Here is a 14,797-nt window from a genome sequence, read left to right on the forward strand (position 1 = left end):
TGGTAATAATGTAGGTCGACTTACTCTCGTAAAATAAGTGCAAGTAATGCGGATCGCTGCCTGGTTTAACCTTTATTGTCCAGGTCAGCGTGGCTCGAGCGCAGCCGTGGAGCAGCGCACTTTTCCCAGTCTCCAAAACTCGTTCCGCTCCGTTGGCCCCGCAGTGTACCGACAAGCGCGAGTCATCGTCCACCGTCACCGTTTCCAACCGTACCGACTGATTTGGAGGGACGTCGATGAACCATATGCAACCGGTGTCAAACGCTTTACCGCCTCCGTCATACTTGGAATGGACACCGTTGGGGTCCACTTTCCCCGGTATGGTGACACTGATTAAACCGTTTTTCTCCTGGTTCACGGTTCCGCCACAGTCGTACTGTAACGTAGCAAATATATTACCTGAGAAAAAGGATAGAGTTAAAAATCGTCCACTCCTCAGAGACAGAACGCTTAAGACTATAAAATCACAAAACTTAATCTGCTTGAAAACAGTTATCCATCCTCTAATTTGATTTCAAACGGAACGTAACTCTAAGTTAGAGGAACATTCCAGTAAGGGTGGAAATAAGTGCGTAACGAACTACATCCTGCTTCAAACACACTGCCCCACTGATTACAGAGGTTTGGCCGTTGAACGTGTATTATCCTCCTTACCTGTCGTGACAATAAAGAGAAGCCCGTACGCGTGGAGACGCATTTTGTTTGTTCAGACATCTCACGGTCCGATCCTCAAAACCCAGATCCATGTATGGAGCCTCTGCGCGCGATGGAGACGACTCGGACACCAAGAACCGCACGGAAACACACTAGGAGCTTGCCAGATGAGTAGAAAGCCCCCTTGCCATCGCTTCCCCGTTAACGGAAATCAGAACGTTGCCCATCAGGGTAACTTCAGCATTGAAATGGGCCACACATGTGTTGCTTGTGTGTGTGTGTGTGTTTATGAGTGAAAGCGAGAGAGAGAAGGCAGTGGTTACAGCCCCCGCGCGCCGTTCCCTAGTTCCATATGAGCGTCATTAGCGCTTGGAACTCAGGGCGGTTCCTGTGGCGCGCGCGTAGGGGTGCATGCCTACGGCCAGTAGACCGCCATGATCACGGCGGGGGGCGGGCGGTTAGGCCGGTTTATTCGGTGTGCAGGAAGCCATTACATTTTACGGGACAGGGGGACATGAAAAGGCTCGAGAGGGCCTTCTTCAGTAGTTCCTATATGCACCCCGCGTGGAGGACAGCAGTTCGTTATAAGCTGGCGCCCGCGTGTCCTGTACAGAAACCCCTCCTGGTGTTTATACAGACACGCTCAACCGGCTAGGTAGACAGAATTGTTGATACAGATCGAACAGAGTGAAATATCCAGCGGTACATGTGACGAGCATGTTCCACTGAACTGATATAGACCCAAACGGAGGTTCAAGTTGACCTACGTGCTTAAAATACCTTTTAAAATATTGCCTAACGTTTTTATATATGGGTTAGTCATTTCTGCCAATCCAGAACACATGAAAACAATAATGAATATGTTTACCACAACACAGCAATAAACGACAACCACTTAATGACTGTAGATTTATTTTAATCACTGAAAGGCGAAAGAAAAAAAAAAAGAACAATGGCGTTTGGTTTTTGCTTGAATGGAGAGATTCAGGTAGAGAGGAAGCTGCTGATGAGGACAGAAAGGTCTAGTAAGATGGTCCGACAGCAAGGCATGTTTCCTAACTTGGCTGGCTGTCAACATCTACTGGGTCTTCTGCAGAAAACTAACTTTGGGCAGCAACTACCCTGTGTCACCACTAGATGGTGACAAAAATACAACCAGGCTTGAGACGCTACCTGTACACAAGCTCAAGTCAACAACCCTTGTAACATCTTATATACAGACATTTATTTTCCCTCACAGGGGTAGATTCTATGAACTAGGAATAAAGCTTTTTATATTCTAAGAAACGTGTGGATGGTGAGAATGGGTGGATAGTGTGTGTGGATGGTGCATAGTGTATGAGTGTGTGTGTGTACAGATGTTGAGGCTGGCTTGTAGGAGTAGTGTCTGCCTGTCTCTTCACCTGAAATAGACACAAAGAACATATTAGTGGGTAGAGTTAAAGCTCAGTGGTTAGAGCACCTGACTACAGATTAGAGGTTCTGATCCGCCCCTGTAAGTCACTTCTGGATAAAAGTGTCTTCAAAATAAACAGTCATTATTACTGCTGCCAGCTACTGCTGAACTCACAGTGGCACTTTGACCAGTCGCTCAAGTCAGTTGGTGAGTGGAGAGAAAGGAGATGGAGGAAGAGAGATGGAGGGAGGTAATTAAAGAGTGGACAGAGAGTGTAGACAAGGGAGAGGAAAAGAGAGAGGAGGAATGAGAGGAGAGGAAGAGATGATGAATGAGAGGAAGAGATACTCACAGGTAAACATCCTTCTTGTCAGCGATGTAATGAACTATGTCCTGAGGACACATCAGTTTCTCTGCCTCACTGTCAGGGATCTCAAAGCCTGGACACACACACAGACACACACACACACACGGTCAGAGGGTGTGGACAGATGGATGGAGAGGACGCTCTACTGACGAGCGATGCCATGTGGATTGGCCAAACTGTGTGTGCTCACCAAACTCATCCTCCATAGCCATGATGATCTCGACCTGGTCAAGACTGTCCAGACCCAGATCCTTCAGGAAGTGAGATGACGCTTGCAGCTGCAACACACACACACACACACATGAATACATACACAGGTACACACACATTGACGTACAATTTAAACGGATCCCTTTAATCAGTATGCATAGAACCTGCCAGTAGGAGCTAAATCTTTTTTTGCGTTTTGGACGTCCATATGGACGTCCATAGACTGACGGCGATGGCTGCTGATCTTTGCATGGATGGACGGACGGCGATGCTGTTCAGAGTGCCGTCCATAGAGGGAGCATATATTTTGGACGGCGTCATAGCCGTCCATACGGACGGCGATGCTGTTCAGAGTGCCGTCCATAGAGGGAGCAGATATTTTGGACGGCGATGGATTAGCAGGGACGTCCCTCGTGCCGTCCATAGAGGGAGCAGATATTTTGGACGGCGTCATAGCCGTCCATATGGACGGCGATGCTGTTCAGAGTGCCGTCCATAGAGGGAGCATATATTTTGGACGGCGATGGATTGAATGTTTAGCAGGCTGTTGAGCTAACAGAACTGCCGAAGGCTACCATAGCATGTAGCTAGCTACATTAACTTTGGATGACTCAATCTTTTGTCAAGTTAATTTGTATGAATTGCATGTTAGTGCAATATTTACGCGTTCTGTTTTTTTACATAATCAGCAGTATGATCTCATGACAATATAGACTTGAAAAACAATATGTTATGGTTTGGGTTTGCCTATAGGCTACATATATTTTAATTATTTCGAGAATTGTTAACCAAACTGCGGACCCCCTCCTTGAGTCACCACCTTACCGCGGTGGAGGGGTTTGCGTGTCCTAGTGATCCTGGAAGCTATGTTGTCGGGGGCTTCATGCCCCTGGTAGGGTCTCCCAAGGCAAACAGGTTCCAGGTGAAAGACCAGACAAAGAGTGGCTCAAAAAACCAACCATGAAGAAATACAACAATGGTTCTCAGTTGCCCCTGCCCGGAAGCGGGTCACCGGGGCCCCCCCCTGGAGCCAGGCCCGGGGGTGGGGCTCGATGGCGAGCGCCTGGTGGCCGGGCCTTTTCCCATGGGGCCCGGTCGGGCACAGCCCGAAGAGACAACGTGGGACCCTCTTCCAGTGGGCTCACCATCCGCAGGAGGGGTCATGGGGGTCGGGTGCAGTGTGAGACGGGCGGCGGCCGAAGGCGGGGGCCTTGGCGGTCCGATCCTCGGCTGCAAAAGTTAGCTTTAGGGACGTGGAACGTCACCTCGCTGGCGGGAAAGGAGCCTGAGCTGGTGCGCGAGGTAGAGAGTTTCCGGCTAGATATAGTCGGCCTCGCCTCGACGCACAGCGTGGGCTCCGGAACCAGTCTCCTTGAGAGGGGCTGGACTCTCTTCCACTCTGGAGTTGCCCTTGGTGAGAGGCGTCGAGCTGGGGTGGGAATACTGGTTTCCCCTCGGTTCGGCGCCTGTACATTGGGGTTCACCCCGGTGGACGAGAGGGTAGCCTCCCTCCGCCTTCGGGTGGGGGGACGGGTCCTCACTGTCGTTTGTGCTTATGCACCAAACGGCAGCTCAGAGTACCCACCCTTTTTGGAGTCTCTGGGGGGGGTGCTGGAAAGCGCTCCTCCTGGGGATTCCCTCGTCCTCCTGGGGGACTTCAATGCTCATGTGGGCAATGACAGTGAGACCTGGAGGGGCGTGATTGGGAGGAACGGCCCCCCCGATCTGAACCCGAGTGGTGTTTTGTTGTTGGACTTCTGTGCTAGACACGGTTTGTCCATAACGAACACCATGTTCAAGCATAAGGGTGTCCATATGTGCACCTGGCACCAGGACACCCGAGGTCTCAGTTCGATGATCGACTTTGTAGTCGTGTCATCGGACTTGGGGCCGCATGTCTTGGACACTCGGGTGAGGAGAGGGGCGGAGCTGTCAACTGATCACCACCTGGTGGTGAGTTGGCTTCGATGGTGGGGGAGGACGCCGGTCAGGCCTGGCAGGCCCAAACGTAATGTGAGGGTCTGCTGGGAACGTCTGGCGGAACCCTCTGTCAGAAGGAGCTTCAACTCCCACCTCCGGGAGAGCTTCGATCATGTCTCGGGGGGGGCCGGGGACATTGAGTCCGAATGGGCCATGTTCCGGGCCTCCATTGTTGAAGCGGCTGACCGGAGCTGCGGCCGCAGGGCGGTCGGTGCATGTCGCGGCGGTAACCCTCGGACCCGGTGGTGGACTCCGGAGGTGAGGGATGCCGTCAAGCTGAAGAAGGAGGCCTATCGGACTTTATTGGCTGGTAGGACTCCAGAGGCAGCTGATGTGTACCGGCAGGCCAAGCGGAACGCGGCTTTGGCGGTCGCGGAGGCAAAAACCCGGGCATGGGAGGAGTTCGGCGAGGCCATGGAGAATGACTTCCGAACGGCTTCAAAAAGGTTCTGGACCACCATCCGGCGGCTCAGGAGGGGGAAGCAGTGCTCTGTCAACACTGTATACGGTGGGGATGGTGCGCTGCTGACCTCGACGGGGGACGTCCTGGATCGGTGGAAGGAATACTTCGAAGACCTCCTTAATTCCACCAACACGCTTTCCGACGTGGAGGCAGAGTCTGGGGACATCGGGGGGGGCCCTTCTATCTCTGGGGCTGAGGTCGCCGAGGTGGTTGAAAAGCTCCGCGGTGGCAGGGCCCCTGGGGTGGATGAGGTCCGCCCGGAGTTCCTTAAGGCTCTGGATGTTGTAGGGCTGTCTTGGTTGACACGACTCTGCAACATCGCGTGGACATCGGGGACAGTGCCTCTGGACTGGCAGACCGGGGTGGTGGTTCCCCTCTTTAAAAAGGGGGACCGGAGGGTGTGCTCCAACTTTAGGGGGATCACACTCCTCAGCCTCCCTGGGAAAGTCTATTCAGGGGTCCTGGAGAGGAGGGTCCGTCGGATTGTCGAACCTCGGATTCAGGAGGAGCAATGTGGTTTTCGTCCTGGCCGTGGAACAGTGGACCAGCTTTATACCCTCCGCGGAGTCCTGGAGGGTACATGGGAGTTCGCCCAACCAGTCTACACATGTTTTGTGGATTTGGAAAAGGCGTTCGACCGTGTCCCTCGGGGGCTCATGTGGGGGGTGCTCCGAGAGTACGGGGTACCGGATTTCCTGATCGGGGCTGTCCGGTCCCTGTACGACCGGTGCCAGAGTTTGGTCCGCATTGCCGGTAGTAAGTCGAACTTGTTTCCGGTGAGGGTTGGACTCCGCCAGGGCTGCCCTATGTCACCGATTCTGTTCATTACCTATATGGACAGAATTTCTAGGCGCAGCCAGGGTGTTGAGGGGGTCCGGTTTGGTGACCTCAGGATCGGGTCGCTGCTTTTTGCGGATGATGTGGTCCTGTTGGCTTCATCGGGCCGTGACCTTCAGCTCTCACTGGAGCGGTTCGCAACCGAATGTGAAGCGGCTGGGATGCGAATCAGCACCTCCAAATCTGAGGCCATGGTAATCGACCGGAAAAGGGTGGAGTGCCATCTCCGGGTCGGGGAGGAGATCCTGAACCAAGCGGAGGAGTTCAAGTATCTCGGGGTCTTGTTCACGAGTGGGGGAAGAATGGAGCGCGAGGTCGACAGGCGGATCGGTGCGGCGTCCGCAGTGATGCGGGCTCTGCATCGGTCCGTCGTGGTGAAGAAGGAGCTGAGTCGAAAGGCGAAGCTCTCTATTTACCAGTCGATCTACGTTCCTACCCTCACCTATGGTCACGAACTATGGGTAGTGACCGAAAGAACGAGATCGCGAATACAAGCGGCCGAAATGAGCTTTCTCCGTAGGGTGTCCGGGCTCTCCCTTAGAGATAGGGTGAGAAGCTCGGTCATCCGGGAGGGGCTCAGAGTAGAACCGCTGCTCCTCCGCGTCGAGAGGAGCCAGCTGAGGTGGCTCGGGCATCTGATTAGGATGCCTCCTGGACGCCTCCCTGGTGAGGTGTTCCGGGCACGTCCCACTGGGAAGAGGCCCCGGGGAAGACCCAGGACACGCTGGAGGGACTATGTCTCTCAGCTGGCCTGGGAACGCCTTGGGGTCCCCCAGGAAGAGCTGGCGGAAGTGGCCGGGGGGAGGGAAGTCTGGGCCTCCCTGCTTAGGTCGCTGCCCCCGCGACCCGATCCCCGGACAAGCGGCAGATGACGACGACGACGACGACGACGAGAATTGTTAATAAAGACTCATTTAAAATTTTAAAATTTGGAGTGTTAGGCCCATAGGCTATTACGTTTTGCATTTGTCTCCGCTCAAAGTGGTTCGTGCGCAACATTGGAGCTACTGACTGGTGGCTCCAAATCCACCCATAAAACACTTAAAACTGACGGTTTAAAAGACCTAAATGGCAATGTATTTCATAGGGTCATAACACAATGTTAACATTTTAAATGAGTCTTTATTAACAATTCTCGAAATAATTAAAACATATGCAGGCCTAGCCTATATCTCGGCAAACCCAAACCATAACATAGGCATATTGTTTTTCAAGTCTATATTGTCATGAGATTATACTGATGATTATGTAAAGCCCTAAAAGGCATTGTATTTCATAGGGTCATAACACAATGTTAAAATTTTAAATGAGTCTTTATTAACAATTCTCGAAATAATTAAAATATATGTAGCCTATAGGCAAACCCAAACCATAACATATTGTTTTTCAAGTCTATATTGTCATGAGAAAAACGCAAAAAAAGATTTAGCTGCCTCTCGAACCTGCACTGAGCGTGCTATTTCTAGTCTCATCAACGACGTTTCGTTTCGTCCATTTCCGTTGTCAGCGAGGGAGCCATTTACCTTCTCGGGGTTGATCTTGTCGTACAGTTTAAGAACGTAGATGACCCGGTCCAGGATGGTATCGAGGGTGAGCGGGGGTAGGTCTCCATACTGCCGCTGGACGGACACCGTTAGGCGGGGAACCTGACGAAAGGACGAACGGTGTTGGACCAACTCTCAAGAACGCGGATTGAGTTTGTCCGGAGCGAATAATTGCAAGCAAACATCTAATTATATTTGAGCGTTTAAATTGTATCGAGACTATAGCTAATTCCTACAGCGTCTTAGACCTTCCTGACCTAGTAGAAAGCTAGCGTTAGCATTAGATGCTAGCTAAGGTTAGCTAGGCGGTCATGAAGACGTAAAGTTACACACACCTGTGTCAAACACGTTCCTTGGCCGCTGCAAAGCTGGGAGAATAGCCTCTGGCTACCGACGGTTGTCGCTGCGATTCTTACAGCCGAAGTACCATGTAGCGAGGTCGTTGAATTCTGCAGTGAGCGGAGACACCGGGCAAAGATGCGAGTCGCCATCGTGGAAAACACCCAGAATGCAACTTGCGACGCATGCGCTTATCAATCTGTAGTTTTTTGGTTGGGGTCGTTTCAAAGTCAGACATACACGCCAAGACAAAACAAAATTGTATAAACATTTATTTCAGACATATACAATAAAACATATATTGCAACATTTAAGACAGCAGGTTAAACTTTTTTTCAAACGTTTCTTTTAAAACTCAAGTAACCGAGAACAATGTTTGGATTAATACAATAAACTACAGTACAGGATTCTGTCACTCGTGTGTGCCCCGTCAGGTGCTTTGAGGCCTGTAGTGATAGATAGACAGGTCTCCGTTGGGATGTGACATCAGCAAGGTGTTCTTACCCCCCCAGAGGGCGAGCAGGTGTCCCCCCTCCCCCTCCGCCCCCCCCAGGAGCACCGTGGCCCCCCCTCGAGGAGCCCCCAGCTCCCACACACACACACACCCAGGCGCCCCCCCCACTCCTCTGGGTCACATACAGGACTCTGGAGCCAAGGACATCCACCTCCAACAACCTGGGGGATAGACACACACACACACACACACACACTTTTAAGCATGAACAGATGAAAAAATACACCAAAACACACATTTACATTTGAATTGTACATTGCTCTGGGTGAAAGCTTCTGCTAAATAAATCAAATGTAATATGAAGAATATTGTCCTTGTCCCCCTCTCCCCCCCCCCCCCTCTCCCCTCCTCACCTCCCAGAGCAGACCCTTCCCCTCCTCACCTCCCCCTCTCCCCTCCCCCTCCTCACCTCCCAGAGCAGTCCCAGAGCAGACCCTCCCCCTCCTCACCTCTCCCCCCCCTCCCCCTCCTCACCTTCCTGAGCAGGCCCCCCCCCTCCTCACCTCACCTCCCCCTCTACCCTCCCTCCCCTCCCCCTCCTCACCTCCCAGAGCAGTCCCAGAGCAGACCCTCCCCCTCCTCACCTCCCCCTCTCCCCTCCCCCTCCTCACCTCCCAGAGCAGGCCCCAGAGCAGACCCTCCCCCTCTCCCCTCCCCCTCCTCACCTCCCAGAGCAGGCCCCAGAGCAGACCCTCCCCCTCCTCACCTCCACCTCTCCCCTCCCCCTCTCCCCTCCTCACCTCCCAGAGCAGACCCAGAGCAGACCCTCCCCCTCTCCCCTCCCCCTCCCCCCTCCCTCCCCACCTCCCCCTCTCCCCTCCCCCTCTCCCCTCCCTCCCCACCTCCCCCTCTCCCCTCCCCCTCTCCCCTCCCCCTCCTCACCTCCCCCTCTCCCCTCCCCCTCCTCACCTCCCAGAGCAGGCCCCAGGCAGCTCCAGTCCAGAGACCACAGCAGAGCCTCCCCCTCCTCACCTCCCAGAGCAGACCCTCCCCCTCTCCCCTCCCCCTCCTCACCTCCCAGAGCAGGCCCCAGGCAGCTCCAGTCCAGAGACCACAGCAGAGCAGGCCCCAGGCAGCTCCAGTCCAGAGACCACAGCAGAGCCTCCAATTACAGGGTTGGTGGCCAGCAGAGAGAACAGCTCTCCTCTCCTCTCACCCTTCCTGTCCTCCTCCCTCTCTCCTCTCTCCTCCTCCCTCTCTCCTCCCTTCTCCTCCCTCTCCTCCAGGGAGCTGTGGTACGTGTGCTGCAGCAGGACAAACAGCACCCCCTGCTGGATTCACAAGGAACTGAGAGTCACAACTACATACACCATACAAACATGTCTCCAGTAACACAGTGTTGTGTCCATGCAGGCCTCAGGAACACTGACCCTGCTGCTGTATCCTCTTAGGCAGATAGTCTGAGTCAAACTCTGCTGCAGCAACATCCTCTGTAGTAGCTGGCCAGTCCTCATGTTCCTACCCACACACACACACACACACACAGTGAGACACATGCATGCACACACACGCACACACATACACAGTGAGACACACCCACTGTGGTTAGAGCAGCTTTTCAGAACTCTGATCTGTTCTCCCTCACCACAACACAAGATGGCCGTCGTCTGTTGAGCCAATCAGAGCGTCCTCCTGCCCCTCCACAGCAGCCAGCGCACGCACACACGCACCTGGGGACACGAGAGGCTGGGTGGACTGTACCCTGCGGAGAGCACACACACACACACACACACAAACAAGAATGAACCCACGTGCAAACATAATGAAAATGAAACATAGTGTGAATAAAACTGACAGTGGAGACTGTTGATGAAACTTTGTTTGTCATGTTTAGATATGTGATATAAAACACACGTATGCACTCTCTCTCTCTCCCTCACACACACACACACTCTTTCTCTCTCTCACCCCCTCCCCCCCCCCTCTCTGTACCTGCCATCCTGCAGCAGAGAGAACACCTGGATGAGGGGGGCCGCTGAGTGGGAGGAGCTAACCACACGGCCTCGGGACACGCCCACTACCACCTGCCCCGCCTCCTTGCTCAGCAACACCTGGGAAAGACCACAGGACAGGACCCTGCACACACACACACATCAAGCTTCTTCAATCTTTAGGGTTAGTAGTAAACCTGCCTGGTCTCATAGTTCTACACACAACTACAGGAGTAAGAGTGTGTGTGTGTGTGTATATGACTGTGTGTTTCCTACCTGGTTTCCCTGACCTCCAGCTCTCCCAGAGTCACACACAGCAGCCCAGCAACATCCAGCACAGGAAACACACTGATCACTGGCTGTGGACACACACACAAACAGATTGTTCTGTATTACATTGTCAACATGAAAATAATTCAGTGTACAGTACAGATACTCACTCACCTCGGTGAAGTTCCAGGTGTGCAGCCATGTGGGTGGTGTGTGTGTCCTGCACACACACACACTCCACACACACACACTGCTCTCTCCTGCTACGGCCACACACATCTCTCCTGTCGGCCAAGACACACAGCACGCATCCACTACACTGTCTCCTGCAGGGGCCTGCGCACACACACACACACCAACACACATAAATAACACTTTTACAAAGACTATGTCGTAATGAAGACCAGGATTGTTAAGTTAGGATGTGCGTGAGGTGCTAATAAAAGACGTTTTGGAGTTTAATGATAACTTCAACCCCCCATTCCGGAGAGAAAGCCTTCTTTACCTTCAGCGTGTGGGTTCTCCTCAGGACGACTCCCTCCATCCTCTCCTCCTCTTCCTCTCCCCCCAGGGAGTCTGGGGCAGGTGGGGGAGTTCTGTCATCCAATCGGTTAAGGTGCGGAGGGGTGAGGCGCAAGAGGGGAGAGACGGGGGAGTCAGAGGGGCGGGGGGAGAGGGGGGGAGGGGAGAGGGCCTGTGTCGGGGGGCTGCGGGTGTGGGGGAGAGTGGGGGCGAGGGGAGAGCAGGAGGGGGGGAGAGCAGGGGTGAGCCCTAGATAGGGCAGAGAGGAGGGGGAGAGGAGGGGGGTGAGACCGAGGAGAGGTAGATGGAGGCTGGATTGCACTGAGGGGGTGTGGTCTGTTTGAATGGGTGTGGTCAGGGAGGGACTTAGGAGGAACTGGGAAGGACCATGCTGGGGGGCGGGGCATTCAGAAGGACACTCAACTATTTCCTGATCTATAGGCTGGGCGTCTGATTGGTGGGCTACAGATTGGTCACGATGCTCGTCCTCTGATTTACAGTTCATCACAGATTTGGGACCTTGTGATTGGTAGTCTACAGTGGGGATGACCTCTGGTTGGCCGAGAGGCTTGTCAATCTCACACGTTTCCTCTGATTGTTGTCCCACAGACTGCTCAGGTTGGTCAATCGAACTGTGTTCTTTCAGGGGAGGGGCGGAGTCCATGACAGAGGGCGTGAGGCTAAGTGAGAGGGGCTCTGCCGTAGCTACGGCAACTTGGTACCAGTCATCGTCACAGATATGGTTGCCGAGGTGTCTGCGTCGGGTGCTGTAAGGAGATGCGGCAAAGGGTTCCTGCGTTTCCACGACAATGCGTTGCAGCTTCTCCAGCTTGAGCTTGCCGAACTGGTCGTCAGGGAGATAGAAGTCCTGGAGGTCGAAGGTCGTTAGGACTCGTGTGAGGCTCCCAGCATGCCTTTCTCCAAGAGACGACACACTCCCTAGACACACAGGAAGTAAACAACTAAATTACCATGGAAACTAAGATTCTGTTAAGTGGTCGTCCACAGACACACACACACACCACACACCTCTGTTCTGTAGAGGAGAGCTGGTCCTGAAGATGGGGTAGACCTTGGTCTCTGGTCCTCCAGAGAGAGGCTGGCCTTCTCGCCCTGGTGCCCCAGGGAGGGGCTGCGAGGCTGGGCCAGGACCAGCAGGATGCTGGGGTCTGTCTGGTGCTACGACCTCCAGCAAGTCTAAACTCAGAGATCCTCCCAGACCCCTCCCCTTCCTGTTTCCTCTCCTCCACTTCCTGCTCTTGAGGCAGCCTCTCATTGGTGCAGCAATGTGGCCTTTGGAGACCAAACACGCATCCTCATTGGTCACTGACTCCCGAGCAGGCATGTGATGGGTTGCGGAGGCCTCTGGAGGCCTCTGATTGGAAGCCAACTCTGAGGTCACGTGGTCGCCGTCAGTGCCCTGAGACGAGTGTGTGTGTGTCCCTAGTGTTACAGAGTGTGTGTGTATGGTGTGTGTGGTGGGTCTGGCTCTCTTGCGCCCCCTGGAGAGCTGAGACAGAATGACTGCATGTAGATCCGGCTGGCTCTGGGAGGACGTCATGCGCCTTGTTGTGCGAACGTAGTACTCCACCGGGAAAAGCAGACCCTCCACCAGTGTGCAGGAGTTCAGAACAGTCCTCTCCTCTCTTCCTTCTCTCTTTCCTTGTTTGATCTCCTCTTTTCCTATTCCTCCCTCGTCTCCTTCCCCTCCCCCTTCATCTTGCTCTCCTCCTCCCTCTCTCTCCTCTTCTACTGCCCCCATCCCTCCTCCTCCTCCTGCTGCTCCCTGCTGCTTCATCTCTCCTCCCTCCATCTTTTGGATTACAGCTCCTCCCTCCCTCCTCCCAGGCAGTGTGTCTGTGTCACAGTGTGACATCAGCAGAGAGGGGGATTCAGACTCGGAGCAGGACAGCAGCTGTTCTGTCTCACCCGCCTCCCCCCTCTTCTCCTCCCCCCTCTCCTCCTCCCCCCTCTTCTCCTCCCCCCTCTTCTCCTCCCTCCCCTCCAGACGAAGGCTGCTTCGTCGTGACCTGAGGCGAGGGGCGGGACTTAACAAGGGACCCTGTGTTTGTCCGGGGTCAGGGGTTGAAGAGCAGGTTCCTCCAGCAGGGAGGAGGAAGCGGACAGATGGAGTCCTCTTCTGGCCCACCGAGCTACCTGTGAAAAATAGATTACAAACATGTTATAGACACGCTATAAACATGTTACATGCATGTAGTAATCATTTCACTAACAGATAATACATTTATCAACCTTGTTGGGTTTGGTATAGTGCAGCAGTAGAGCCGTGTCTACAGGGTTACGTAAAGTAAGAAACATTAAATGTTATCAACTCACCTCCAACATGGCCCAGGCCAGGAGCTGAGCCTGGGAGTGCCCTGCCTGGGCTGCCCAGAGTGAGAGGGGACGAGGCTGGGTAGAGAGCTGAGCTGGCTTGGCCTTCGTCCCTCTCCTGGTTCTGCTGGGAGATCCGGCTCCTTACATGCCTACGGACTGTCTCTGATCGCTCTGCACGCTGGAGACAGGATATATCATGATAACACACACACACTGTCTCTGATCATTCACTCACACGGACACACACAGCTTGTGCACCTGAAGTCGCTGAGCTGTCCGGAGGTACTCTTTCTGAAGCAGGGACAACTTCCTCCTCAACTGGGAGGAGACGGAGAGAGGGTGAGGAAAGAGGGAGGGGGAGAGGGTGAGGAAAGAGGGAGATAGAGGGTGAGGAAAGAGGGAGAGAGAGGGTGAGGGGAGAGACGAAGAGGTAAATGCATGTATGACTTTGTGGTTGAATAAAGCCCTGAAACCTATACTCTGCCCACCTGTTCCTTGTCATCGCAACTAAGAACGGCGTTAAAGTTGTCCTCCATTCTACTTTCGCCACCGAATCTGTAACGTAAACACACACAGTATACACTGATTTTGACATAAACAATGTGCCTTGTCAAAATAACTTAATCGTATATTTCAGTTCGTCGTTGAAAGGGTAGCAAGCTAGCTAGCTAACTAATACTGTGTTATGACGTTTCGACCCCAAGGTAACTAGGGATTCATTTACGAAAACTAGCAAGATAGGTTTCGTGGACACCGGCTATGTTAGCAAACAAGCTAGTATAGTGGATTAGTACTGCTAGCTAGCTAAAAGACAACACCAATGGTAGCAAATATCGTTTACTTTACCAAGTGAACAACCAAAGAAAGTCCTGTGTTAGTACTGTTCCCTCCAGCGCTGTTTTCCCCTCACGTTCCGCTGCTGAAGCCCCACGTCACGAGGATAGACTACTTTCCAATCTCCCGCGACTTCGGGCGAGATCAGACGATACCGGAAACCATGTGTTGCCAGATATTATAAACCCCCTTTCCATGTTCATGCTTTTGGAGAAGAACTGTGTTTTCACAAACGCGCTAAAATGTGAAAATCGATTGCTGAAGGTGTTGAATACGTTTTATTTTTAAAGAGCAATGACTATATTCGAATTTGCTAATAGTTCCACAGCAAAACATCAGGATTTTGGCTACAAATAGGACGTAATCTTTTGCTATATTTATAATGATTAAAATACTAAACCTGAAAACACCATAGGATTATATTCCTAATCTGTAACATGAGCACCAGTTCACATATCTTGAGTATGTACGTATCGCTCATCCCCTATTAATTACAATTCAACTCACTTTGACACAAGACACAAGATGGATTGAATCTTTATTATACAGTTGCTCAATGTTGTATGTCATACAGTTTTCCATGATCCAGATAATACTTG

The 14,797-nt window shown here is 52.8% G+C and overlaps 2 protein-coding genes across 2 annotated transcripts; both read right to left on the reverse strand.

Moving 5' to 3' along the window:
* Positions 1–1,549: 1,549 nt before the first annotated feature.
* On the reverse strand, positions 1,550–7,979 carry LOC124483672 (acyl carrier protein, mitochondrial-like). Its single transcript, XM_047044204.1, has 5 exons — positions 7,787–7,979; positions 7,431–7,553; positions 2,608–2,695; positions 2,403–2,490; positions 1,550–2,057 (listed from the first exon to the last, which is right to left on the reverse strand). Exons 1-5 carry the CDS (start codon positions 7,940–7,942, stop codon positions 2,054–2,056), a joined length of 459 nt encoding a protein of 152 aa, XP_046900160.1. The 5' UTR covers positions 7,943–7,979; the 3' UTR covers positions 1,550–2,053.
* A 25-nt stretch (positions 7,980–8,004) lies between these two features.
* On the reverse strand, positions 8,005–14,297 carry palb2 (partner and localizer of BRCA2). Its single transcript, XM_047044289.1, has 17 exons — positions 14,211–14,297; positions 13,853–13,919; positions 13,623–13,682; positions 13,365–13,542; positions 13,026–13,184; positions 12,850–12,980; positions 12,057–12,732; positions 11,276–11,966; positions 11,011–11,212; positions 10,680–10,841; positions 10,512–10,594; positions 10,237–10,380; positions 9,890–10,006; positions 9,675–9,762; positions 9,319–9,575; positions 8,350–8,465; positions 8,005–8,297 (listed from the first exon to the last, which is right to left on the reverse strand). Exons 2-17 carry the CDS (start codon positions 13,898–13,900, stop codon positions 8,221–8,223), a joined length of 3,189 nt encoding a protein of 1,062 aa, XP_046900245.1. The 5' UTR covers positions 13,901–13,919; positions 14,211–14,297; the 3' UTR covers positions 8,005–8,220.
* Between the last annotated feature and the right edge of the window lie 500 nt (positions 14,298–14,797).

Source organism: Hypomesus transpacificus, chromosome 21 (genome assembly GCF_021917145.1).
Source record: "Hypomesus transpacificus isolate Combined female chromosome 21, fHypTra1, whole genome shotgun sequence".
NCBI lineage: Eukaryota > Metazoa > Chordata > Actinopteri > Osmeriformes > Osmeridae > Hypomesus > Hypomesus transpacificus.

Excerpts from the sequence above, each read along its gene's own strand:
- LOC124483672 (XM_047044204.1), bottom strand. The coding sequence starts at position 7,942 with ATGGCGACTCGCATCTTTGCCCGGTGTCTCCGCTCACTGCAGAATTCA. Across the intron at positions 7,554-7,786 it reads AAGGAACGTGTTTGACACAG|GTTCCCCGCCTAACGGTGTC; the intron begins GTGTGTGTAACT and ends TCCTTTCGTCAG. Across the intron at positions 2,491-2,607 it reads GGCTATGGAGGATGAGTTTG|GCTTTGAGATCCCTGACAGT; the intron begins GTGAGCACACAC and ends GTGTGTGTCCAG.
- palb2 (XM_047044289.1), bottom strand. The coding sequence starts at position 13,900 with ATGGAGGACAACTTTAACGCCGTTCTTAGTTGCGATGACAAGGAACAG. Across the intron at positions 12,733-12,849 it reads GGAGGGAGGGAGGAGCTGTA|GAAGGAGACGAGGGAGGAAT; the intron begins ATCCAAAAGATG and ends GAAGGGGGAGGG. Across the intron at positions 8,298-8,349 it reads CTCCTCGAGGGGGGGCCACG|GGGGTAAGAACACCTTGCTG; the intron begins GTGCTCCTGGGG and ends TCGCCCTCTGGG.